Below are 26368 nucleotides of genomic sequence, written 5' to 3' on the forward strand. Positions count from 1 at the left end.
TTCATGAGTTAACCCCATTTAAATATTAACCGCACCTTGTAAATATTTTTTTCATTATCGCCAAATTATTTTCTTAAAAATAATTAATTTTAATTTTCTCAGCTTCTACCAAATAAAAACTGCTGAAACTTTAAATTTTGTAATGGAAAAATATGTAGATTATGGTATAAAAAAATTTATACCTCATAATTGGAAGTTTTTTCATCCACAATTAGATTAAATAAGGAAAAATTATAAATAATTATTAAAAATTATTTTTGCATGAAATTATCTTTGTGTAAATGGGTTTTATAAGTGGGTGAAATTTTTTTTTTTAATTGCTTAATTAGTTTTGAAAATTTGACTTAAAATGCAGAAAGTAAAATTATAATTAAGGATACCACACTTTAAATCGCTCTCCTGACCAAACTATTGAAACCATATTTTGAAGATTAGGGCTACCCCCTATATTTTGAAGGTTAAGAATCTAAATATGTGAAAAAATATGTTAATTCAAGGAAAGTACGTTTTTGTGTCCGATTTCGTAACTTAATAAATAGTTAACTCTAAATAATTTGCATATTTGAGGTCACCCTCAGGAACCATTAAGATTAACACTTAGTACGTGAAAATCCGATCATCAGAACGAAAGTTATTTAGGGTTATATTCTTTTTTTGCTGACTGTGCATACACATAGTGAGATTAAAATGGAAAATTTGAAAAAAAATTTAAAAGTTTTATTACCGGCACATGAAGCGGCAAAATACATAGAACTAACTCTTAATATGAAAATATTACAAAGACATAACCTCATTCTCAACTCATTCAAACAATAGTGTAAGAAGCATCAGAAAAATTAAATGAATTTTATTCTTTTATGTAATCTAATCGAAATTTGATTAGATTAACTTAACTCATTTTATTTCCAACAGAGGATTTAATTGTATTTTTTCTCAGCCAATTTCCCAGTTAAGGTGCATAATCACTATGTATTTTGAAAAAAAGAGTTGTTTCATCATGTTCTATCAACCCTAATATTGATTTCTCTAGTACTAACTTTACTAACATTAGTCCTATGTAATATGATGTTAAATGAATTATTTTTATTATTTCATAGAGGCTTCAACTTGTAGCAGCTTAACTCATGAACCTTCTGCCAGTCTTTCATTTAGTAAATCAAATTTTGCTGTATTTGATAAAGCAAAGGAAATAAGTTTTCGTGAATACGTGGAAAGTATTTTTGCTAAACATAGTTCCAATTTTTCGTATCTACTTGTTGAAGTAAGTATGAACTATTAAATCATACAAAAAAACATTAATTTTATTTTATAAAATTGCTTTTAAAAAGTGTGTTCTTTAAATCACATTGACTTTTAAATTTTTGATGACTTAACAAGACAAAAGAATAGCTAGATTTTAACAATATTTTAAGGTAATTTAAAGAATTATAACAACAAACATTAAAAAAATAAGTTAATAATCCCAAAAAAATTTTCACTTAGATGGGAATTCATTGCTTTCTATATTGTAACGAAGCTTCAAATATTGTTACGACTAATACTTCAGTACAAAACTTTTTATCCGGTAACTAAGAAACCAGGAACAGTTTTGTTCACTTGCCTGCGTTTTTCAACTAAAATGATTGTGTCATCCGAAATTCACTATAAGGAAAGTGTATTGTTGCTACAACCTTTCCTTTTTATGAGTATCAGTCAGCCTATTTCTGCCCAAACTGTTTGACTGTTTGAGATAACCTCTCTATGAATAAAATAAGCAGTTTTGGTCTGCCAATTTTGGGGTAAGGAGAAGAAACCTGAAAAGATAGGCAGGACAGAGGTGAAAAAGAGAGGGCTAAGACCTGGAGAGCTGAGTGGAATCTGATTAGAAAAAGAAGATGTTTTGATACAAGTTCTGAAGCAAAATATTAATCAACCTTGAAACAATTGCTGCAACAGGACTGACCAATGGATATACAGTGTAAAGTCGCATATCCGGAATCGGTGGAACTTCCAGAAGTCCGTATAATAGACCCCCAAGGTAAACAAAGCTCAAAATGATCTAATGAATGATCTGAATATAAGAAACAGAAAATAAATAAAAATTATTTTTAAGGGGAATAATGTTTTAGTATTAGAATATCTAATCAATCAAATATAAAATATGTATTAGAAAAAAAATATTATTGCTGAAAATATAGAAAACAACAAAATTTGACAGTTATAGAAATATTGATCCGCCATTTTGAGCTAGAACGATTCAAGCAGGAAGGGGAATTTCACGTCGTTCTGGAACAAAGCTAAAATTATCTAAATCTAAGAAGCAAAAAATAAATAAACATTATTTTTAAGGGGAATAACGTTTTAATATTAGATTATCCAATCAATCAAATATGAAATATTAGAAGGGAAAAAAATAGCTTAAAATATAGAAAACGAAAAAAATTGGACAGTTATGAAAATAATAATCCGCCATTTTTAACCAGAACGATTCAAGCAAGAAAGGGAAATTCCCGTCATTCATTAAGGTGGGTAGGTGGAGGAGAAAAATTCATTTCCTCCTTATTTGTGAAAGAAAATAAGTGTTCAAAGATCATTCAAGTTGAGGGCAGGGAAGTGACAAATTATTGTATTCTCTCCAATCATTGGCGATCAATCAAGCATAAAGGCGGGGCACGCTGATGGGATTTTCTTTATTTTTTCTTGTATGACTGAAAGAATCTGCTGAAGAAAGAATGCTACCCCCTTTTTTCCCCGCCTCCTAAATATTACATGATCAGGGGAAGAATGAATGTTTCTCAAGGACGTGTATTCTTTTAGACCTATTCAAATTTTCCATTCTGACTTCCCCTCCACGTTAACGCTTGCCTCGTTTACCCTTTTCTTTCAATAAAAAGGTTCCAAGAAATGCCTCTTTTACTAGCCAGCTGCATAGGCAAGGAGGGGGGAGGGGACTCAGTTGGAGTCTTTTGAAACAAATCTCCCTCTTTTCCTGCATTCCAGAGTAGGAGCGTCACTAATGGTCACTTAATGGTCTTGGTAGATCTTCTCTTCCTCTTTGTGGTTTATGGGTTCAATGCATAAATTGGGTTCAGTGCAAGCTAGAAGAGAAAACGTGTCAAAAGACTTTTCTTTTAAGAAAGGGGAAGATGAAGAGATGTTTATTTATTTTGATTGTTAAAAAGTGTCCGGGAAATCGATCCCTCCGGAAAAGGGACGTCCGGATATGGGACGTTACACTGTATAGATCCATATGAAACAAACCTGATACCTACAAATGGTGTCTCTGTTCCTTAAGATTTCAAGCCAAGTCAAGCACATGTGCAAGATAAGTGACTTTAAATTCAATTGACGTTAGCAAAGCAATTCCTTTTCTTTAAGTGGTAACTCTAAATCTGTTTGTCACATGTTGATTTAGTTTCGTTGTAATTTGTTATTACCTTATTTTATTATGCCACATGGTCAAAATTTATTATAATGAGTAAATCTTGATAATTAAGTTAATCATCATTAAAATTGCTTAAGTAAATTTTCTCCCTTGTCATCATTATTTCTAGACATATATTTTTATCTTACTTTATTTGTATGTGTTGGTGATGGTTTGGGATAGGTCATAGTTGTCAAATGCATTGGTACTAAATTTGTCCATTATCCCACTATGCTTTACCCAGATTGTCACCACAAAAGATGGGGATGCCCCCCCCCCTGTATAGAAAGAAAACTTAAACATTTCTTTCTTAACCTTTAAAATCTTTAGGTCAGGAGGGAGGCAGGGAAGAGAAAAATTCTTTATTTTTTCTCGTGTGCTAGAAAAATCAGTGGTTCTCCGATTATCTGCCATCAAACAAACATATAAGAGCAGCCAGCTTAGATAAAATGAAACGAACCCAAATTCTAAAGAAATTAGTTTGAAAATTGTGAATTTTAAAAATGTTTGATTTTATATTTTAATAGAGTATTTAAATTGTTTTTAAAAAATCTTAACTCTGGAATAGACATATATTGGCTGAACCACAATTTAACAAAACACGTCAAGAGTTAACGCTTAAAATCTCCTGGCATCACATAAAATCGATATTGCACATAATGGCAAAGCTGCCGACTAAATGCCAAAAAACAATGAAGCAAACAACATCTCAAGCATTACTATAAATTGATTCTCCACCACTACTGTACAATAAATAACTAAACCATTGTTTAAGAAATAGACTTGTTAGACTTCAGTTGTTATTATAGTTATTATTTTCTTATAACAATTTTCATATTCCGTAATTATTTAAGTTAAAATTATTCCCTATACATTCACTTATTTTTTGTGTCAATGATCGAAAAACTTTTATAATTTATTGTTTCAATCAGTTTTAAAAATTTTATCATATTACAATGATAATATTTTTGTTAATTTACCTTATTTCTTATATGAAATCATACATATGATTTTCTTATATTGTGTGTTTTAAGAAAAATGAAGAATTTTAGTTTTCTTACATTTTTAATTTCCCATTACAAAGTGGTTTTACTATAAAATATAATTTAGCAAGTACAGAATAGCAGAAATAAAATATTGCATTTAGAACACTTCTATTATAATTTTTTAGGTTGATATTGGATGCCTTTGTGTTCTTTTACCTCAATCAAATTGGTCAATTGTGCCAGAGGAGGATCTTTCAACCTTGTTAACATGGCAGCGATCTTTACTTGAAGGCAACTTAGATGGAGCTTGCATATTTAGTTTCCCTCAAATTAAAATGAAAAATAATAATTTTATTAGCAATTTTTTACAGAACGTGAATTTCTCACTTACAAATTCTGCAATTTCTGGATTTCAGACTGATAAGAAATGTAATTAGTGTTTATTTATAATTAGTGTTTTTATTTTATCGAACTTAGTTTATTTTTAATTAGTTATTAGTAATTGGTGTACATTTTTGTTTTTTATTAATTGTTTTAAATATTTTCTTTGGACTCTCTTTTTTAGGATATTGAAAATATATTATCTTTATATGTTGCACTTAATTCAGTTGCTAAACTTCAACCTTCAATTTTTTTTTATGTTCAATTCTTTTTTTCTTTTATTTCTTTCATTATAATTTCTGTTTTCCTATGAATTTATAAAACATGTTATCTCTTTCATCTACTTTAAAAAATTAAATTGAAAGTTGGTGCATATATTTAAAAAGAATATTATTTTTCCCCAAAGTTAAATTTTTTTGTTTGTTTCGTTTTAAGTGATGGAGTGGTTTTATTTTGTGAATTTTTTTCTATACATTTATACATTTTCAATATTAACTTAAATATATAATAAATAATGGTAACACTATTTTGGGAAAGTTTACTAAATAATTTAACTTCCTTCAGACTTAAATATTCTAAAAGTTATACTAAAATACCATAAAAGTATACTAAGATTATTTATATATTAATCAAACAACAAAGCTTATAATAATAATTTTTTCCATAAAGTTTTCATGATTTTATTAAAACTGATTTGTGATTTTATTTCTTCGCCATTTTCAAAAAAATTTTGGAATGTTGTTATTATAGTGCATTTTTCAAGCAATATTTTTTTACAGTCTAGAAAAAAACATAAATATTCCACTTGCTTTTTTTAAATTTGATGATTTAATATAAAAATAGAAAAGATTGGCTCATCTTGTGTAATACAAATAATCTTCTCCATGAAAATTTGTATGGTAATGACTGGTCTATTATTTTAATCAGTAATAGGTATTTTTAACATGAACTCTAAACCGGTTCCATTGAAATTGTTTAGTCAAAGTCATGGCTCCAAGCATACTTGTTACTTTGAGTGTGTTTTTCATCAGTAATGCCATAAGAACTTGTAAAATGCACTCAAATATGCTTACATGCAAATATCATTTTCTTTCATAAGTACAAAAATAAATAAATATTTTATTGAGCTCAAGTATCAGCTTTTAATGCAAATATTGAGATATGATCGGTGGCATTGTTCTTTTTTCTTATCCATCATTTTATGGTTGGAGCAATGTAAAGCTATATCATAGTGATACTGTGCATGATCTCCCCATTCACTTTAAATGTTTAATCCCATATTTCACTTAAATACAGTATGAGATTAATAAATGGACAGCCATGACAAAGTTACCAAAAAGGGCAATGCCATATATATGAAACAGTTAAAATTTCTACTTTCAATTCATAAATGGTATTCAAACAGAAACACAGTGTTTTTTTTAAATTTTATTTGTTTTGTTTATGAGGTACACGAGGGTGCCCACTCACTCTGGAAACCGGGAATTCTCAAAGAATTTTGAAATACCACTGGAAAACCGGGAATTCTTAGGGAATTTCACGTCGATTCTGGAAAATAATTTTGTCGCGCGTCGCCGCTCTTTTCTTCCCATTCCGTTATGTTTAGTTTTTCGGAGCGAAACGCATCTGCTTCATTGCGATCAAGCATCACGTGATTATCCTTCTATGAACGCTTCGTGTCCCCGCGAAAAAGCGGAAATCGCTTTTTTTCTCCCAATTTTGAAAATTTCCGACCATGTTCCAGAAACTAAAATTTTTGGGAAGTCCTATTCGAGAAACCCAAGCCGCCCGAACGATAGTCGGATTACTGCGACTTCCGCTATAGAGTGGAAAGGAGTCTAAGCGTTTCGTTTCTACCGCCGATATTTGATTTTTTTGTTTGACTGATTTTCGGAATTTTAAATATTGAGAACTGCACTGGAATCTGCTAAAATCGCGATTTTTAATCAGCCGATTTTAATATCAATCGTCGATTTTCGTATTTAACTGATTTAAAACTTACGTGTTACAATTTTAATTACGCGATTTAAAAATCGTACTAGCAATTCCTATTCACTCAATTTAAAAATCAATATCGCGATTTGTATTTAAGCGTTTTTAAAACCCAATATTGCGATTTGTATTCTTGTGAGTTTAAAATCCAATGTCGCGATTCGCATTCACGCATTTTTAAATCCAATTTTGCGATTCGTTATCACGCAGTTGTAATATCAGATATCGTTTTTCGTATTTGTACGCTATTTAAAAATTACTTACTGCGATTCGTATACGTGATCTTAAAATTATGCATCGTGATTCTTATTTACGCGGCTTAAAAATTCAATATCGCAATTTGTATTTTCGTGTATCCAACAGCTCGATTCATATTCACGGGATTTTAAAATCCAAAATAGCGATTCCTATTCACGTGATTTTAAAATCCATCCGCACGATTCATAATTACGCGATTTTAAAATCCAAAATCGTGATTCATATTCACGCGATTTTAAAATCCAAAATCGCGATTCATATTCACGCAATTTTAAAATCCAACAGCACGATTCATATTCACGCGATTTTAAAATCCAAAATCGTGATTCATTATCACGCGATTTTGAAATCCAAAATCGCGATTCATATTCACGCGATTTTGAAATCCAAAATCGCAATTCATATTCATGCGATTTTGAAATCCAATATCAAGATTCTTGAAAGAAGTAGAAGTAAGTTTTCTCTTGAATTAGTTACTGTAAAGATGTGATATATTTTTAATTAGTAAGTAATTTAATAGTCGTGCCTTCCTATAATTGCTTAATTTTTTTTAATATATTAGTGGTCAAAATTTTAAAATTATATTTAAGAAAAATTTAAAGTTAACTGTCTAAATGCTTCTGCCACTTTAAATATTGAATAAAAATCTCCCAGCATAGTTAAAATTTGCTTTTATAAATCTCAGTATCATATAGAGCACTCCCTCCCCTCCTCCCAGTGACCTGCGTTGTAAAAGTTCAGCTTTTTTTATATTTGTCCACTTTCATGCCTGATTATAGGGAGCAATTACAAAAAACCATAGCTAGCTATGATTATTTAGTTATGGGCTTTGATGAAAGTCTAAATAAAATCGCTCAGAAACAACAAATGGACGTAAGTGTTCGACTTTGGAATAAAGATACAAATAAAGTCCAGACACGATATTTGACATCAATATTTCTTGGTCATTCAACAGCAATGGATTTGTTGGATAATTTCAAAGAAGCCCTTACCCAATTTTCCATCAATAAAAATAAAATAATTCAAATATTTATGGATGGACCTAATGTCAACCATAAATTTCTTAATGATCTTAAAAAAGAACTTGAGGAAATGCTGCAAGATCCTGTGCTGTTAGATATAGGTAGCTGTGGACTGCATACAATCCATTGTGGGTTTAAACATGCAATAAAGTCTACAAGGTGGAATGTAGTGGACTTTTTATGGGCGCTATACTACATTTTTAAAGATGTACCATCACATAGAGCTGATTTCATATATTTCACTGGATGTGAAAAATTTCCAAAGAAATTTTGTGCTATCCGATGGGTTCAAAATGTAGAAGTTGCTGAGAGGGCATTAGAAATGTTGCCCCATGTTTTCGAATTTGTAAAAGCAGCAAAGAAGGAGAAAAAAATCTATGTTGGCTCAAAAAATTTCAGAGTACTCTCGGGGGTGTATCAAAGGCAGTTTCTTTGCTGCAAAATTGGCATTTTTCCAGTCATTAGCTGCTTTTATTGAAACATTTCTCGCAGAATTTCAGAGTGATGCTCCATTAGCTCCTTTACTTTTCTCTAATTTAACATCAATTTTAAGATCTCTTCTTGATAAATTTGTAAAACCCGATATTTTAGTGGAGAACTCTTCAAAATTAGGAAAAATAGATTTGTCATTGGCAGATAATATGCTTCCAATCAACGAAGTTGCTCTCAGTTTTGCAGTTAAGGATGAAATTAGGAAAATAAAAGATTCTTCACCTTCTGAAGAATTTTCATTTAGGAAAGAATGTGCAATTGCTTATAAAAAATTCTGTGAAAAGATTTTAGAAAGATCACCTTTAAAATTCCAGTTAACAAGGGGGCTATCTTGTCTTGATCCTGGTGTAATTTTAAATACAGCAATTGCTGAAAAACGGCTTTCATCTTGCCTTTCAATGTTGGTATCTAGCAATTGGATATCAGGTATCAAGGCTGACAGTGTGAAAGATAGTTACAAAACGTTCATTCGGAATCCTCTAGTTAAGAAAGAAATGGAGCAATTTGAGAAGAGGGAAAAACGACTGGATAATGTTTTCTTCTCTCTATTTGAAGTTTGCAATGCACCAGAAAATTTACGTTCCTTTGTTAAGCTTCTCCTCATATTGTCACACGAAGTGCTTTTATAGAAAGGGGCTTTTCTATTAATTCAGATTGTTTAATAGAAAATCAACATGAAGATAGTTTAGTTGCTCTAAGGCAAATTCATGATGGTGTTATGGATGCTGGTGATGTTAACAATATAACTGTGACGAAATCCATGATAAACTACGGAAAACAGTCTCACACATGTTATATCGAAGTATATGAAAAAAAGGAAGGAGGCAACAGAAGAAAAAAAGAAAGTTATGTTAGAAAAGAGGCAAAATGAAAAATTAAAAAAAGAATTGCATGCTAAAAAACAAAAATTAACGGCTGATTTTTATTTAGAAACTTTTTTAATTGATGAACAATTAAGAGCTATAAGAAATTAATTTTTAAAAGCTTTCAATTATTCACTTGTTGAGCTATTTATACTGTACAATTTGATTAACTCCACTTTTTAAAACATCTCAAACTTAAGTGTCAAAGAATATATTAATATATATATAGGTATATTTTTTATATTTATATTTAAAATAAGTTTCCTATATAATATAAATGAACAACATTATATGACTAAATATTTTTGGCTTTTCATTTATTGATAATTTATTTCACAAGTAATTTTGATCTCAATTCTAAATTTTTAGTTTGATGGAGTTGACCAATTTGTGTAATAAGCTATTTATATAACAACTTTTAATTTTATACAAAATAAAGTTTCTAAAATTCCTTGAAATGTAGATTTTTATTTTTATAAACTATTATTAATTTTTAAGTTTATTTTTATGGTTGAGTATGCAGCAGTTATTTTTTTATATGTAAATTTTATGGCTGCTATTTCAATAATCTGTATTTTTAGCAGAAATATGTGTATTGATATATAATTTTTGGTGCTAGAAATGCCTAACTTTTTACACCTGTTTTATCAGAGAACATTTACACTTTTTTCCTCATTTTAATGTGTCATCAGATCTTGTAAATGTGTATCCACATTTGTAAAAGAATTTCATACAACACATTTTAAATGCAACACAGCTGTATATATATATATATATATATATTATTTACTGTATATTGTTGTATAGCTAATAAATTTGTGAAGGCTCGTTAATGTTGCGTTGTGGTATCTGGAATTTTAGAAATTTACTCTGGAAAGTCTGGAAAACTCAGGGAATTTTCTTTGGTCTGGAGAGTGGCCACTCTGTGCACCAATTTGTAAGTTTAAAAGAAATAAATTTTTTCACAAATAGAATTCTTATATTTTCATAAATGCTTGAAATTCAAAGAAATTGCGAAGAGTTAACATGAATTTTAAGAATATTAATGCAAAATTTATTTTATAAACAGTCATATGTACATTTATTCTTCATCTTTGGTTATCGAGATAGCATCAAGCGCAATACTAACATATAAAATTATCAGACAGATTAGAATTTATTTAATTTTACAAATCATACTGTATTAAAACATTTATATTAAAGTCATAATAAAAATTTAATACTTTAATCTATAAATTTCATTTTTTAGGTGAAGAGTTATTTCCTTGGACATTAGAAATAAACAATTGGAGTATTTATTCAATTTACAGAGAAAAAAAAATGAATGATGAAACAGTCTTTCTTTGGCCTGTCAGTTTCTTATCCACTATTGCTTTATCTCAAAAAAATAAGCAAAACCAACTTGCATTTTGTGTTCATATGGATTGCAAAATACTCCATCTCAATGTGTCTTCCTTTCATGTTAGTAAATATTATCTTTATTACATATTTACAGAACTACATATTTTTGTTTAATTACTACTTCAAATAAGCTCTAAATTTTATTTTAAGTCTTTAAATGAGAGTAATTTATCTTTATTTTGACTTGAAATTCATTTAATCATGATATTATAATTTGTGAAACTGTGTTTTGAAATGTTTGATTATACACCTTTTCTGAAATGGGATTTTTTGTGGGATTTAAAATTTTCATGGAATTCTGCATAACTAAAATTTAAACTTCGGAACTTTAACAAAATTTAATTCGCTAGACCTTTATTCTTCTCTTAGCAGCAACTCCCTTTCTTTTCCACCAGAGCTCTCATTCACGCATTATTGTAAGACTTTTACCCAGATTTGCAAGAGCAAAACACAGCTTCGGCTTAACTAAAAAAAACTTGAGATTCTAAGAAGAAATTTAAAATGAATAGCTAGGGAGAAAATTGCTTTACTAATTTACTGTGACAAAGTCAAATTTGTAAAATTTATAGTATCAAAACAATTTCAAAATTGCAAGCATTTAAAAGATTGTTTGCTCCTAAAAGTGTATTTTTCCCCTCTTTTTGAACTTATGCTTTAATGAAATATGGCATAATAAGGTTAATTTTTGAGTGATGTAAAACTGAGGGACACCATCGATGAGTGGCGTTTTTATTTATACATTAAATTTGTAAAAAAATCTTAAATCAATCTGGTATATTAGTTTCATCTTTTTTATTTTGTTGAATTAAAATTGTGTCCATTTTGAATGATTTTGTTGTCCCTCTCTTTATTTGACAGCTATTGCTGTGGATTTCATGGTTTTCTTGAATGTTGTTGTTCGCGGAATGTTTTATTTTACGAAATGCAAGAGTAAAAGTATAGCTCCCATAATATTAAAATATATTTGAAAATTTTTTCATAAGTATATAAGAAACTATAAAAAATCAGTTTTGTAATTTTTCATTTAAATGAATGAAAATATAAAAAAATATTAAAAATACTGCATTTAGAGATAAAATTGTTTAATTTAAAAGCGGAAACTATCTAACTATTAAATTTCAAAAAACTTTCACATTACTTTTTCAACTATTACAAAAAGCTAAGACAAAAAAAAAATTTAATTTTTATGAATATATTTATTAATAAACAGCTTTTATGAGGTGAATTGATTTAATATACATTAAAGTAATTTTAGTACTTAAGACTATTAATCATATCGAAATAGTTTTATGAATTTCTAACCAATAACGGTAGAAATAAACATTCAACTTAAAAGAATGTATCACGGGGTATTTTTTTTTTACTCACATAAGGCTCCAAATCTTCTATTTTGAGGCCATAAATCTTCTAACAAAATAATTATTTTTTAAAAATTTAACCTACATATTAATTATACACATATTAAACCTCTAAACACATGAAAAAAAGATTTCTTATTTAATCAGTGCTTTTTATATAGTGGTGTTATCTTAATTAAGCCATTTATTACTGATTTAGTAAAGTACTATTTATAGGTCTTACAAAGGACCAATGTAAATTGACATGAAACAAAACATTGAAAATCAAACAAATTGATAAGATTGTAAAACTAATAATTTTGGTTGCATTTTTAATTTAGCACTTTATATTATTAATCAAGAAAACAATAGAGGACAGCAATTAAAATTGAAAACATGTTACATTTATCTTTCAATAAAATTGTTTAAGGCTTCCGAAATATTTTTTGATTTGAAAGAATATCTCTAAACGCTGTGCTGAGAGATATGTGAATTCAAGAGCAAAGTTCTTTTTAAAGAAAAAATGCAAAGTTTCTTATCAGAACTGATCCTCCAAATCTGTCATTTCTTTTCAGGAAACTGTTTAGTGACCCTGAAATGACCAACGCATATTCTTTACTCCTACCCTTTTTAAGAAAATCTCTCTGCAGAAATTGAGGGGAAAATGCATTTTCAGAGACTTGCTTATAACTTCTTGAATTCTGGCCAAATATTTACATGCTTCAAATAAATAAATAAACAATGTAAAAAAGTGGCGTCTAAACAATTTTTTTCCTTCACATAAATGAACAATTTTAACGTTACAGTTCTAATTCATAGATTAAAAATGAATTAGAACTGTAATGAGACAACATATATATAAATAGTGCTTTAGTGTATATGTATTCTATAATGCTGATTGTAGATACTGCATTCTGTGATTAATAAAATTTCTAAAACTTTTTTTCTTCCAGAATTACATAAATTTTCATTTGATATCTTTTTTTTTTCAGTCTGAACATTTGGTACAGATTTTCCAAGTGGTTACATCTACATTAAACTTCGTTAAAAAAATTAATTCATGGAGTTCTAATTTTCATTTACTTCCTTCTAATTTGTATCAACGTGAATTATTAAATGTTTGTGTTGTTCCTAAAAGTAACAGTCATTCTAAGCAGTCGATACCTGATGAAGCTTCATTATTAGTTATTCAAGAGACAAAACAATCTAAGAAGTTAACCTTATGGGCTCAGCTAACTCTTTCTAAGCTTACTATAATTCTTCTAACGAAGTTAAAGCACAGTTCAAACCACTTAGGTAAGCATGAACTATTTTAAGTAAAGATACTTTATTTTCTATACCTGAAATGTGTTTTACGCAGATTTTTAAAAATAATTCATATAAGAAGAATGCCAACGTCTTATAATACTTTTAAACTATTAAAAAAACTTCTACAATTTAAAATCCTATCTAAGCAGATAGAAAATTAATTTCCCTCAATTTATATTTCCAATCTTATTTTTAATTTTAATGATGGTTGGTTGTACTTATTTTAATTTTTGACTGTAAAAGAAATTCCGAGCTTAGCTTTGAGAAACATGACTTCTTGTTATGTATGTGTAGAATTATGTCAATTGTATTCCTTTTACTATTATGCTAAGTGACAAATTTAACAGAGTTTCCCCGTGTACTTTTCTTACTTAATGACACAAAAACTGGTTCAATATGCAGAGAAAATTGATCAAAATATGCTTTTTGCATGCAATATCATTAGAAGGATAAATAAATTATTAAATTTATAACTCTCAATCTTTCTTTACTGACTCATTGTTAAATTCTCTTTAAAAATTTAATTTCATATTGAACTGAGTATGTATGATATCTTACAGGGCTGAAAACTTTCTACGCCTTTTGGGAAAGCTTTAATAAGAAGTATAAAACTGAAATTGAGTGGAATACTAAATATGATAATAGTTTTTATGAAGTCAAAAATTGTTTTGCTAATGCAACTTTATGATGTCATCTATCAGCTGATGGGAAATAAGATTTAGTTTCAGACTGTAACGATTTTGCTATGGAGAAGTTTTTAATGAAGTAACTCCAGATGAACCAAAACCTTTAGGCTTTTTTCCTCAAAGAAAACTTCTTACACACAATACTCCCACACAATCTAAATATCCGACTTATGATTATGAGCTTCTGATGCCATATTGGGCAATACAATATTTTCGTCAAATGTTAGAAACTTGTTCATTTTTATTATTTGCTAACTATACACTCATGACTTTTGTAGTTAGGCAGAATAATCTAAGTGCTCACGGAGTTAATTAGATTTTATTTTCCAATTAGATTTTATTTCACCATTTACTGCAGATATTTGTTATTTGTCTGATAAAAAAAAGGTGGTTGCCAATAGCTTGTCTCGAATTAATGAAATTCGTTTTTCATCACTGGCTGACTTAAAGTTATGGGAGAGTAAGTCAAAATTCTGATCCTAAATCAAATGATATTTTGAAAGGCATCACTAAGTTTTCTAAAACTTTATCTAAAGTAAAAATGCCTGATTCTAATGTATCTTTGTATTGTAGCACAAGTGAAGGTTAAAATTAGTTCTATCTACCTAATGAACATAGAAAAAAGATATTTGATAACATGTATAAAATGTCACATCCAGTAATAAGAGCTAGTAAATCTTACTTGTTTGCAGGTATTTTTGTTCTAGTCAAAATAAAGATATAGTAAATTGGTGTAGAGCATGTATTCCTTGTCAAAAAGTAAGGTCCATAAATGTATGAAAACACCTGTTAGTCAGTTTTTTCCACCTAACTGTAGATTTGCATATATACAGTGTCAAAACCAAAACGTACTACTCTGAATAACTTTTGATCTAATGATCGGATTTTCACGTTCTAGGACTTGATTTTAATGGCTCAAGGGCATGTCCTCAAACTTACCAATTAATTAATGCAGACGATATCTTAAGTTACAAATATGGTCCCAATTGTTTAGCCAGAAGAGCTTTCCAAAGTTTGAACCCCTTAATGTTAATTTTACTTTTCGTGTATTTCGCCATATCTTGTAAAATTTGTAAGCAAATTAAAAAATTTTTGCATGCAATTATAAAATTCGCTTATCCAGAGATAATTCAATGCAAAAAACAATTTTTAGTAAATATTTGATAATTTTTATTACTTCATTTAATAATGGTCAAAAAACTTTGAAATATTAGATATAAAATTTTTTGCATCATTTTAAAGTACCATATTTTTCGGCAAAAGCGCCATGGCGCTATAAAAAAAATATATTCCTACATGCGGGCTTCTGACGAAATAATTTTTAGTAGCAAAAAAATTTTTCAAGGAAAGTTATTTAAGATGAACTAATTTTCTGAAAAAAGACTATTAACAAAAATTTATAACGCAGTCGAGAAATATTCGCCCGTATTGCAATTTGCTGCAGAATAATTGCCAATTCTTAGCAAACTTTCGGCAGCAGCCTGCAAGAAAATAAATAAACGAAATAATAATTTAAAAAAACCATCGCATAAGGGGAAAATTTAAAAGGTATGCATCTTGTATCCACCCCCAGCTTAAAAAAAATCGCAAGCTAGAAATCTACTTAGCGCCTTGGCAATTGTAATTGGAGTGAACAGAAAAAGAAGTTATAGAACCCCAAATCCGGCACTCACGGGACTGACAAAATGCTGAACTTCGGATCTCTTTCGGAAATTCCAATATGGCACCCAAATATAACTATAATTAAATTACACTGCTAATTTCAGAAAAACCAATAAATTTAGTCAAGTTTCGATCGTAGATTATGATGGGGTGAATTTAAAACTGGCCTATCTTAAGAAATTTTATTAATTAAGATAATAATCTATATAATATTATAATTGCAAAGAAATAATTTAAAGGAGAAATAATTCAAGAAATGATCCGAATCCTCGGAATAAGAAATAATCGTTTCTTCTTCGGAGCGAGATCATAAATCTCGTTTTTTCTTTGAAACATTTTGTTTTAACAAAAGACGCTCACCTCACAAGAAGAAAAAAGCTAACTAGGAAACTACAAAAGAAAAGTAACAAATAATGCTAAGAAACTAACAATGAATAACAACAAAAAACAAGCAAACAACTAATAACAAGAAAAAAAAATAATAATAATTTAACAGTTAATAACTAATAAAAAAGCGGCAAAATAAAAAATTCATGAATCGAATTAAAAACCGAAAAGGGATAAAATTCATTTTGTAGTCCACATGGTAGTTTCAATGTCAACTGGGTGTAGCCAATTTATGATCAAACAGAAGGGGGAAATGTGGGGACAAACCAGTAAGGCACAAGCACAACTGTCAAGATTGATTGATCATTTTTTTCCAACTTGCATCTTTATTTTGTTCATTGGAAATGCAGGTGTTTTTACTTTTCACTTTATCTTAAACTGCTTTAGAAACAGATGTTTCCATTGACACAGATTTATTATTTTTTCAAGCTGTTTTTATTTTTAAAAGATAATGTTACTTTACTTCAACAGAATAAAATTCCAAATAAAACGCTATAAAGCTGATTTTTTTGTTGTCTTATCAATAGAAATTTCTTTAAAAAAAATTAAATAAAATTAGATCAGATTAAGTGCCGAATTTCGGGATGCCAGGTTAGGGGTCCCATACTGTATCCCCTTTTTTCCCACAACCCCTTTAAAAATAACTGATTGATTTCTCCTAAGCAGCTTCTATGGAGACGCCTTAAATTCAAGCACAGCAGATTTTAACATGATCCTGGATAAAGAGTTAATACCAGACGCTAGATATCATAACCCGATTATAAACTTCTTTCTCTCGGACGGTATCTTCTCAAGCAAATTTAACAAGACAAACAGATAGCCCCTCTATCAGTTTTAATAATTTACAATACACTACCAAACACAGTTATTACACTAGGCCTACAGCGAACCGGGGGAAGGAGCAACCCTGTAGGATCCCATCTGGGCAAGCTATTATTATATTATTCTATATCTATTAAATTAGTACGATGAGCAACCCGTTACGAGCGGTCAAGCACCGGGAGGACCGGATCATCGTTTTAGCAGAGATACACATTTTGCATATAATGTAAATATCTATATTACTATTAATTCTCATATTTTTTCATACTTATATATAATGTTGTACATATTTATAATTACTTTTACCACTGACTAAAGGGTTTTCCCTAGTGTTCTCCCCAAATTTACAGACTATGAACTTAACTTCTGCTCACAAATTGACTTTAACTCAGATATAACTGTAATTCTACAGAGACTTCACTGCCACCACTCGAATCTCTTCTTTACCAATGCCATTAGTCTCAATTATTTTTACAGACCAGATGAAGGAGTGAGATGCCCGCACTGCAGGCAGGTACTCTACGACAGATCCTATCAAGTCAAACTCCTAAATAGCTCCAGTAGAAATGACATGTGGAGGAGGTGGGCTACACCCCTCTTTTAAACATTTTCTTCTCTCTTTCTAATAAGTTGAGTCACATTGTGATATTTCCATTGAAGGAGAGGGCATTGTGAAAGTAAAATTTATTTTCCCTTCACTCATTCCTTCTTCAAAATTTTCTTGGGGTGCACTTAGTTATTTCTTATTCTTCTTATTATTAGTTATTTCGTTACTATTAGTTGTTTCGTTATTAATAGTTTTCCTCAAATTGTTAACTGCAATAAATTTTTAAATCTTTTTATTTTAGAATCTTTTTTTTCATTTTATTTTTCTTATTGCATTGTTTTACGGATTTCTGTAATCACTCCTGCTTTATTTCAGCTACTGAGCATATAAATATTCTTTTGTTGTTAATTATTTGCTCTTCTGTTTTTTGGCACGGTGCCAACTGGTGAGAACAACTTTATTTTATATAATTTTGTTGCTTTTTTTGCTAAAAGGGAACTTTTCAATGAATTGTNACATTTTAGGCTATTCTCCCCCCCCCCAAAAAAAAATATAATTTAGAAATATCGTTACTTGATGTATTTTAATATATCTTGTTGTATTCAACATTCAGAATTATTTGTTGTACTTAACTTTATTTTTAAACAGGTAAGAATAGCTTCATTTTATATTGTTTTGTTGCTTTTTTTTTTACTGAAAAGAAATTTTTTATTATAATTTAGAAATTAAAACTTTACTTTATGAAATGTATAAGAAAATTTAATTTTTTATTACACAGATATTCTAAATGGTAATTTAAAGGTCTCTTCTATAAGGATACTGATATCCGTGGTCTAGCGTCATTGCGGCGCTTACTATAGCTTTTTTTTTCAAAAAATTTCATTTTTATCGATGTGCGGCGCTTTTCCTGAAAAATACGGTATGTAAACTTACATGGCAAAATACAAAATTTGAGCAAAATTGGTTGAATAGTTCCGGAGAAATTGAATTTTAAGTTTCTGACTTTTTTGTAATTTAATTTCTCAGGAACTATTCGACTGATTTTGCTCAAATTCTGTATTTTGCCATGTAAAATTACATTCTATAAAATGATGCAGGGAATGAAAATGTCGGAAGGGATCAAACTTAGTGACTTCTTGAACATGCACCCAGCGCCCTACCAACCAGGCTATCCTGAACTCTCGTATAATGTAAATTTACAAAAAAAACAGATTTATCATAAAATAATGATTTATCTATGGGCAAGGTTTGCCCCCAAAAATAAAAGTCATTTTTAAAACCTGTGAAAAGAACATTTTAAATTAGTTCCAAGAGATTAAGTATGTTAATATTGATTCTTATAAAAGTAGCATTATATAGAACTTCCTTCCAATGAATTATTCAATCTAATCGGAAAAAATGAATTTTGCAGCCTTTAGCATTTAATAAAGATTGTATTATGCCTCTTATATTTTAATCACTTTTTTTAAATTATGTTTTCTTTTATCGTTGCAAAAGAATTCAAAGCATAATTTTTACTGTATTTAGATTTTCTTTTGATAAAAGCAAATTAAGATCTTCTTTTTTCTGCTTTCTATTTACAGATAAATTTAATTCAATTGTGTTTATTTTAATACTGTAGGGAACCGATTATCCGGAACTTTCGGAACCATCGCTACTGATTTTTCCGGTTTTCTGAATCAAAAAAAGCCGTTTTTTTATTGTTAAACCCAACTAAAAAAATATATATATATTTGGAAATAATCTTAAAAAGAAGAAAAAGCAATGAAGTAATACACTAATTATTATTTTGAAAATGATGGTAAGGTAAACATCTTTCAAAAAAGAAAGAAAAATCCTAAAATCTTATGAGGAAATCTTTTTTTTTAAATGGCTGGAAAATTTATCTAATTTCGTTCCGGTTTTTTGGTTTTCCGGATAACGGGTTCTCTACTGGTAGGGAACCGATTGTACGGGACGATCAGGACCATCGCTATTCTGATAACTGATTTTTCCGGTTTTCTGAATTGCTACAAAAAGCCGTTTTTTTTATTCTTAAACCCAACTAAAAAAAAATATTTGGAAATATACTTAAAAAGAAGAAAAACGATGAAGTAATACACTAATGATTATTTCCAAAATGATGGTAAGGTAAACATCTTTCAAAAAATAATGAAAAATCCTAAAATCTTATGAGGAAAAAAACATTTTTTTAAATAAATGGCGGGAAAATTTATCGAATTTCGTTCCGGTTTTTTGATTTCCGGATAACGGGTTCTGTACTGTATTAATTTCATATGAATCAAGCAAATATTATTTAAAAATTATCTATATTATTATTTGTAGATTTCAAATTGAAGTTTGATGCAGAGGAGATTGTCTCTTCCCTTGATATCCAAGAAGTCTATTGTAAAGTGAAGGTTAAAATGTCATCCTTAAATGTAAATTGTTTTAAAAGGCAGTAAGTTTTTTAAATGATTTACTTTTAATGTCATAAATCTTCTGAAATTTGTAAAATTAAATGTTTAGTTATCAATAGAGATTTATTTCCTTCAAGGAAACTTCTAAAATGCAGCTGTGTCCGTAATAGTTATAGAGAGATACAGTTTCAGAAACAGGTTTTGGCTTAGATGTGATACTTCCAACTATTAAGAAATTAAGTTAAAATTTCACCATTTCATAACTTTATTTTGGCAATGTTTTCAATTTTATAATCTATCTTTAATTGGATATAATAATTAATAATTGGATTATTAATAACAGGTCAGGAAACGTTCTATCTTACCATATCTAAAGGGTAATTCAATCATTTAAGAAAGTCATATTTTTATAATTTAAAGACATGTCACTCTGTTAAGAAAAGATCTGGCAATTTTATAAATTTAATTAAAATACCCCTCGGTGAAATTTGTACTTTAAGGAATTGCATTTGAAATTTAAGGATTTTCATTTGTATAAAAAATTAAAAGGGTGTTGTGTGGATAACACAATCTATTTTCATGTAAAGCAATTTTTTAATATTTTGAAAAATATTAAAATTTCTAAAAGTTAAGAATTGGAGTAACTAAATAACACCAGGAGGTATTTTAACAAAAACATATTAGAACTGTTTGATTTTTTAAAAACTGAAATATATGCATTTAAATTCTGAAAGTATGATATTTATTGTTGGTAAGTGTGGCTTGAGAGATGTCAATAAAAACACTAGTAAACTGGAACATCTTTCTTTAATATAGCTAACTATCTATCGGCAAACAAAACTACAAAAGGTTATTCGTTAAACATTTAAGAAGCTGGTTATTAAAAACAATTTTAAAAAAACTTAAGCTAGTTGACAGCAAGCATTTCTTCTAAAGGTGGGCGTCACCGTGTAAAAAGTTTTGGGACAAGATTCACTGAAGCTGCAACCTCGATGTCAAAAAATCAACTGCTTAAATAGCGGAGAGAAGACTGCTCTCTCCTATCAATACCTCATCAGTCGCAGAAGCTACACTCCTTGATCCTCTTACCTCTGGACTTCAACTTGTTTATTTTTCCGCTAGCTGACGCAAATAAACGCCTCTCCATTTATAAATGGTGGAATTGCCTTGAAATATAAATTTGATATGAAATATATTCAATTTAATTCTTAGACTACAACTAACTACAAAAAATAAGATTAACATGAAAAATTTTTGCAGTTCTTAACATTCATGAAATAAAATGTTACTATGACCTTCCTCACCAATAACAAAAATATAGAACTTTATTTTTGGAACTTGCAAAACAAAGAAAATGAGAGATTAGATGATAAAAATCTTGTAAGTTGAAACAAATAGTATTTAATCTTGCAAATATGTTAAAAATTAAATTGAATAAAAATAAATTAGATAATACATGAGCACTACATAGACTTTATCAGTGGTTCCTGAACTTTTTTGTCTCGTAGAACCCTTGCTATGTTTTTCAGTTTTGGGTAGACCCCCTGCTTACCTGATATTGAATTTTTGTAAATGTATTTTTCAAATGTATTTTTGACAGCTTGTATAGTGCTACTCACCGTGAAACATTTAAATTTCTAACTGTAATGAAGAGAAGTATGAAGAACTTTAAAAAAAATGCATGTTAATTTCATATATTCATTAATTAAATTCAAACTAATTTAATTTAATAAATATGTACTCCTCTACTACTATTATACTTGCATAAATAAGTTTGTATACAAAACCGTAGAAGTGCATTGTTTGTCTGTTTATTATGTTTTCACGTAAAAACTAAGCAACTAATCTCTGTGATCTTGTGCGCAGATAAAGTTGGAGGTCTAGCTAGCTAAAGAGTTGACACAGGCTAGGCTACAATTTTTTTGTTACAAAATAAAACCTTACACACAGAGAAAATAAATGCGTACGTGAGCGGAGCTGCAGGCAACTGCTAGTTTATAAAAATTCAGTTTCATATATCAAAAAATAATCCTAATAACTTAAATTTTAATTAAATTTTTGCTTCAAAGCTACTTTTATAAATTATGTAGAATGTAGATAGATATATGTCTTTATATTATAAGGTAAGTATAATGTAAGTAAATAAGTATTATCAGCATATGTTGATTATTCCATTCATGAAATGCCAAAATTAAAAGTCACGACCTGCTTATATGAGATTCAGTATCGTTAACCCCCATTTTCATTTCATGGACCCCCAATTTTTTTTCACTTGGCATGGACCCCATGCAGGTTGTCGTCGACCCCTGGGGGTCGATATAGACGATTTTGGGAATCACTGGACTATACAAACCAACGTGAAAATAATTATTTTCAATTAAATTTCAGTTACTTTCAATTAAATTTATTGCAAATAAGTTAACACAAATTATTTAGAATTTCAATTTCATTGTTTTAAAATAGGTTCACAACCTTGACTGAATGTATTAGTTACATACATAGTTTTTGTAATGTTTTTTTTTTATCATAAATGTTTTAGTATGTATTATAAGAACACCTTTTAAATCATTTTAAAATTTTAATATGTTTTTCTTACAGTTTATTATAAAGTTTTTTTATTCACAGTAATGAAAATATTTCTTGCTTGATCTACAGTGCACCAAAAAAACGGACTACCCAGAATAACTTTTGATTTAATAATCGGATCCTCACGCTTTTGTGGTGCACTGTACAATTATATATTTAAAACTGTTTTATTGCTTCTTTTAGTTGTAGATTTTTTGTATTAAAAAAGACTAATTGTATACATTGTTTGATTTTGACTTTTCTAGGAGAAATCAACTAATTCTTTTTAGGATTAATTTCTTTTAAATAATTTGATAAATTTAAATTAAATAATTACATAAATTTATAAGTACTCTACAAAATATTTTCTTCACTTTTAGATTATTTTTCAAACTGAAATATTTAACCGCTAAGGTACTTAATGTTTGCTCTATGCCTCTACTTGATTTTTTTTAATGTATTAACCTTAGTCTTTTATATACACTATTGCATTGTGTTTTGGATTAATAGAAATAATTATGAGCATATTGCTTCTTTTAACTAATGACTTAATAAATAATCAAGGGTATCTAGTCCTTATAATTATTTTAAATTTCACTTTAATAAGTTGAAGAGAATAAGTTGCTGAGATAAGAATAAGTTGCTGAGATAAAATTAACCACTCTACTTCATGTTCTAATAAAAAAAAAGGATCATTTCTTTTGTTTGAGATATTGACTGATTTTTAGTCCTGTTTCATAATACTGTAAAACTTGTGTAAGTTGACCACTTGTGTTGCATTGTTTTAGTGGTCAACTTAGACAAGTGGGCAACTTATAGAGGGGGTGGGTCATTGTTTACTTTTTCGTTTCCTTTATCATATTTTAAAAATATTTTTACTTGACTTTAAAATTTTATTTAGCAAATAGTCAAACGAATATCTTAAGAAATGTGTTTAAACCTGAATGAACTTCAATTTGTTACATATACATAATTCTAATACTTAACTAACTTTTTTAAAAGAATTATTTCGTTAGTTGTGCATGTAAAGTGTTTAATAAAAATAATTTCTTAAAATATCATAACACGAAAACATGTATAATTTGAAAACTGCAACTGGAAGAGCAACTTTTCAACTATTACACCTGTTTTCAATAAATGAATGAAAGAAATGGTCAAAAGCTGACCCCCTACAGTTTCCCCAGATGGTCAACTCACAAAAGGGTTTAGATTAGCTTTTTACACTATTTCACGAAACAAGTGAAATTTTAACATACATTGCAAAATAATAGAAAATTTTCTGAATTTTTTTTCCTGGTCAACTTATGAGGGTTTTAGAATAGAATTTCATAATACTCCTAGACAAAATTGACTTATTTCAGTGGTCAACCTACAAGATAGATAGGTGGGCAAGTTACAAAGGTTTTGCTTCTTTATATTATATAGGAGGAATAGGATAGATAATTGAGATCAACTTATGCAGGTGTCCAACTTACAAGGGGGGTCAACTTGGCAGGTTTCACTGCATTTTATTTTACTAAGCCTGTACAGTGCGCAAAAAAAACGGACCACCCTGACTAACTTTTGATCCAATGATAGGATTTTCACGCTCTAAAACTGAATCTTAATTGCTCAAGGAGATGACTTAAAATATGATAATTAAAAAGTGCAGATGATATTTTTAGTTCTGAAATCAGACACTGAAATTTGAAATGATGCTAGAAAAACTTATCAATGTTACCTAAAATAACTGCTATGACTCCTTATTGTTCCTTACTATCATATTAAATAATTGAGAAATTATTTTTAGGTTTAGTTCACATGATTGGATTTCAGGTCCATATGAGGGTGTTGTGTTCTTTTGTAACAGCATATTGCCTAAAGCAGTGAAATCAAAAACATTCAACGATCATGCAAATATTGGTCAACTACCCCATTTAAAGCAAGACACACAGCCCTTTTTAACCCTTACTTACACTCAAGCATTACATTCCAGTGCATCTAAGAAGTGGTCTCTTAATCCTAAACATGATTTTCCAACAATTTTAGAGGGAAAAGATTATATAAGTGAAATTGATTTGAAGCTGAATTCATTTGGCATAATTTTGTGGATGTCAATATTAGATTCATTACAACAGAGTTTACCACATTATAGTGAAGAACCTGTAAAGCCTGCTGAACCAGAAAATGTAAACATGGATAAGAATACCATTGGTATGGAGTTTTGCAGCTATAATTTACCACTTTTTTATATTGATACAAAAATAATGCAGTTTTATTTCCCTGAGAACAATATTTTAATTAATTATAACAAAAATAATAAAATAACTGATTTAAATGAAACCGAAGTTTTATTTTTGCAACTTGACTCAGCAACTTTAACATCACAAGTGGAAAACCCTTTACCTCGTATTATATTAAATTCTGAACTATACAATGCAGCATTGAATTCAAAAACAATTGGTATGCCTGGAGCTGTAATTGAAGACAGACAGTATCAGATAGATGTGAATAGTCTGGCCATTGGAACAAGTAAGTTATCTTCATATCATTATGTTCTTTTGATATCATTATGTAATTTTTTTTCATATCATTTCTAATTCATTAAAAATTTTACATAGTCCAATCATTTGAATTGAGTGATTGTTATAAGTTGATTGGTTTTTAAATTTCATTTAGATTTTTCTGTATTTATTTTGAAAATAAGAAGACTTCCATAACATGATCTGCAGTAGATGTCTTGGCAGTTTCCAGGCAACAATCTGTAAGAAATTTTAAAAAAACATTACAAAAGGCCACCAACTAAAAGGGTATAACTTGTAGACCCCAGGCAATCTTTATGTGTGTTTTTTTCTTAAATTACAAGTTTAAAAGCCATTAGGCACCTTGGGGATTATAGTTGGCATGACAGATCACGATTCAGAAATATCTCCTTTTTAATATTGTTACATTAACATACATCTGAAGTAAACTTCTATATATTAACCATATTATGTCCTAACGGCTGAGAAGTGAGTCACCTTCCTCACCTTTTGTCACCATTTTTAAAAGTATTCAACTTTAGCAACATTCTTTTTTTTAAATTTGTCACCTCTTATTACCTTCTTGCAGATTTTTAGTAGTAAAATTTTTTAAAAATTATTATGTAATATCATGAAATTGTTCAAAAGCATCATATTGCAGCTGCTAAAAAAACATGCTTGGTGAAAGCACTCAAGCTTTTAAATCCATTTGGATGGTAACTTTTCTTAAATAAAATTATATGAGAAAATATTTTTGTTCAGTACTGGAAGTTTATTTTATGGTAGTACTATATAATATGCTAAAGGTATTCCTTATTTTAATCTTATCAATTAAAGTTATAATATTATATTTATTTTTTCAGTATCTGGGTCAAATATTTTGCATCATAATGAAGTTAAAGGAAAATTGGATTTAAAGTGCCCAATAATAATGGGAGAAAACCCAGCATTAGAATGGAATATCGGTGCAATTCCAGAGAATAGAAAAATTCCCGATGAAAGATTTTTGATAACTCCAATTGTATCACCAATTAATGTCAAAGTTATTGTTGCTCCTGCTGTTATTTGCAGATCACTTAATAAAGACTTTATGATAGAAGTAAGGGACAATTATAATTATTATATAGTCATGTCTCATAGCCATATAAATCATCATAGTCATATAAAATTATGGTATTTTTTATCATTAGAACTTTTGATTACATTTTCTAGTGATACAAATTAATTATTTTCAAAAACAATTCTATGTTTAAACATTAAAAAAAAATAATAATTTACTCTGTGGACTAAAAAAAAACTTTACACTTTATTTTTGTTGTTGATTTTCCATAGAATGGAGTTTGTTTTGTATAGATA

The 26368-nt window shown here is 28.9% G+C and overlaps 1 protein-coding gene across 1 annotated transcript in view; it reads left to right on the forward strand.

Annotated features, from left to right (window-relative positions):
- Nucleotides 1-26368, forward strand: part of LOC107452507 (vacuolar protein sorting 13B) — a 175474-nt gene that overhangs the window by 62191 nt on the left and 86915 nt on the right. The window contains exons 15-21 of the mRNA XM_071187283.1: nucleotides 1098-1261; nucleotides 4575-4818; nucleotides 10647-10858; nucleotides 13128-13431; nucleotides 19873-19987; nucleotides 24301-25022; nucleotides 25876-26185. Coding sequence (XP_071043384.1) covers nucleotides 1098-1261; nucleotides 4575-4818; nucleotides 10647-10858; nucleotides 13128-13431; nucleotides 19873-19987; nucleotides 24301-25022; nucleotides 25876-26185 — 2071 coding nt within the window. The remainder of the gene's footprint in view (nucleotides 1-1097; nucleotides 1262-4574; nucleotides 4819-10646; nucleotides 10859-13127; nucleotides 13432-19872; nucleotides 19988-24300; nucleotides 25023-25875; nucleotides 26186-26368) is intronic.

The sequence above is a fragment of the Parasteatoda tepidariorum genome, chromosome X1 (assembly GCF_043381705.1).
Source record: "Parasteatoda tepidariorum isolate YZ-2023 chromosome X1, CAS_Ptep_4.0, whole genome shotgun sequence".
Classification (NCBI taxonomy): domain Eukaryota; kingdom Metazoa; phylum Arthropoda; class Arachnida; order Araneae; family Theridiidae; genus Parasteatoda; species Parasteatoda tepidariorum.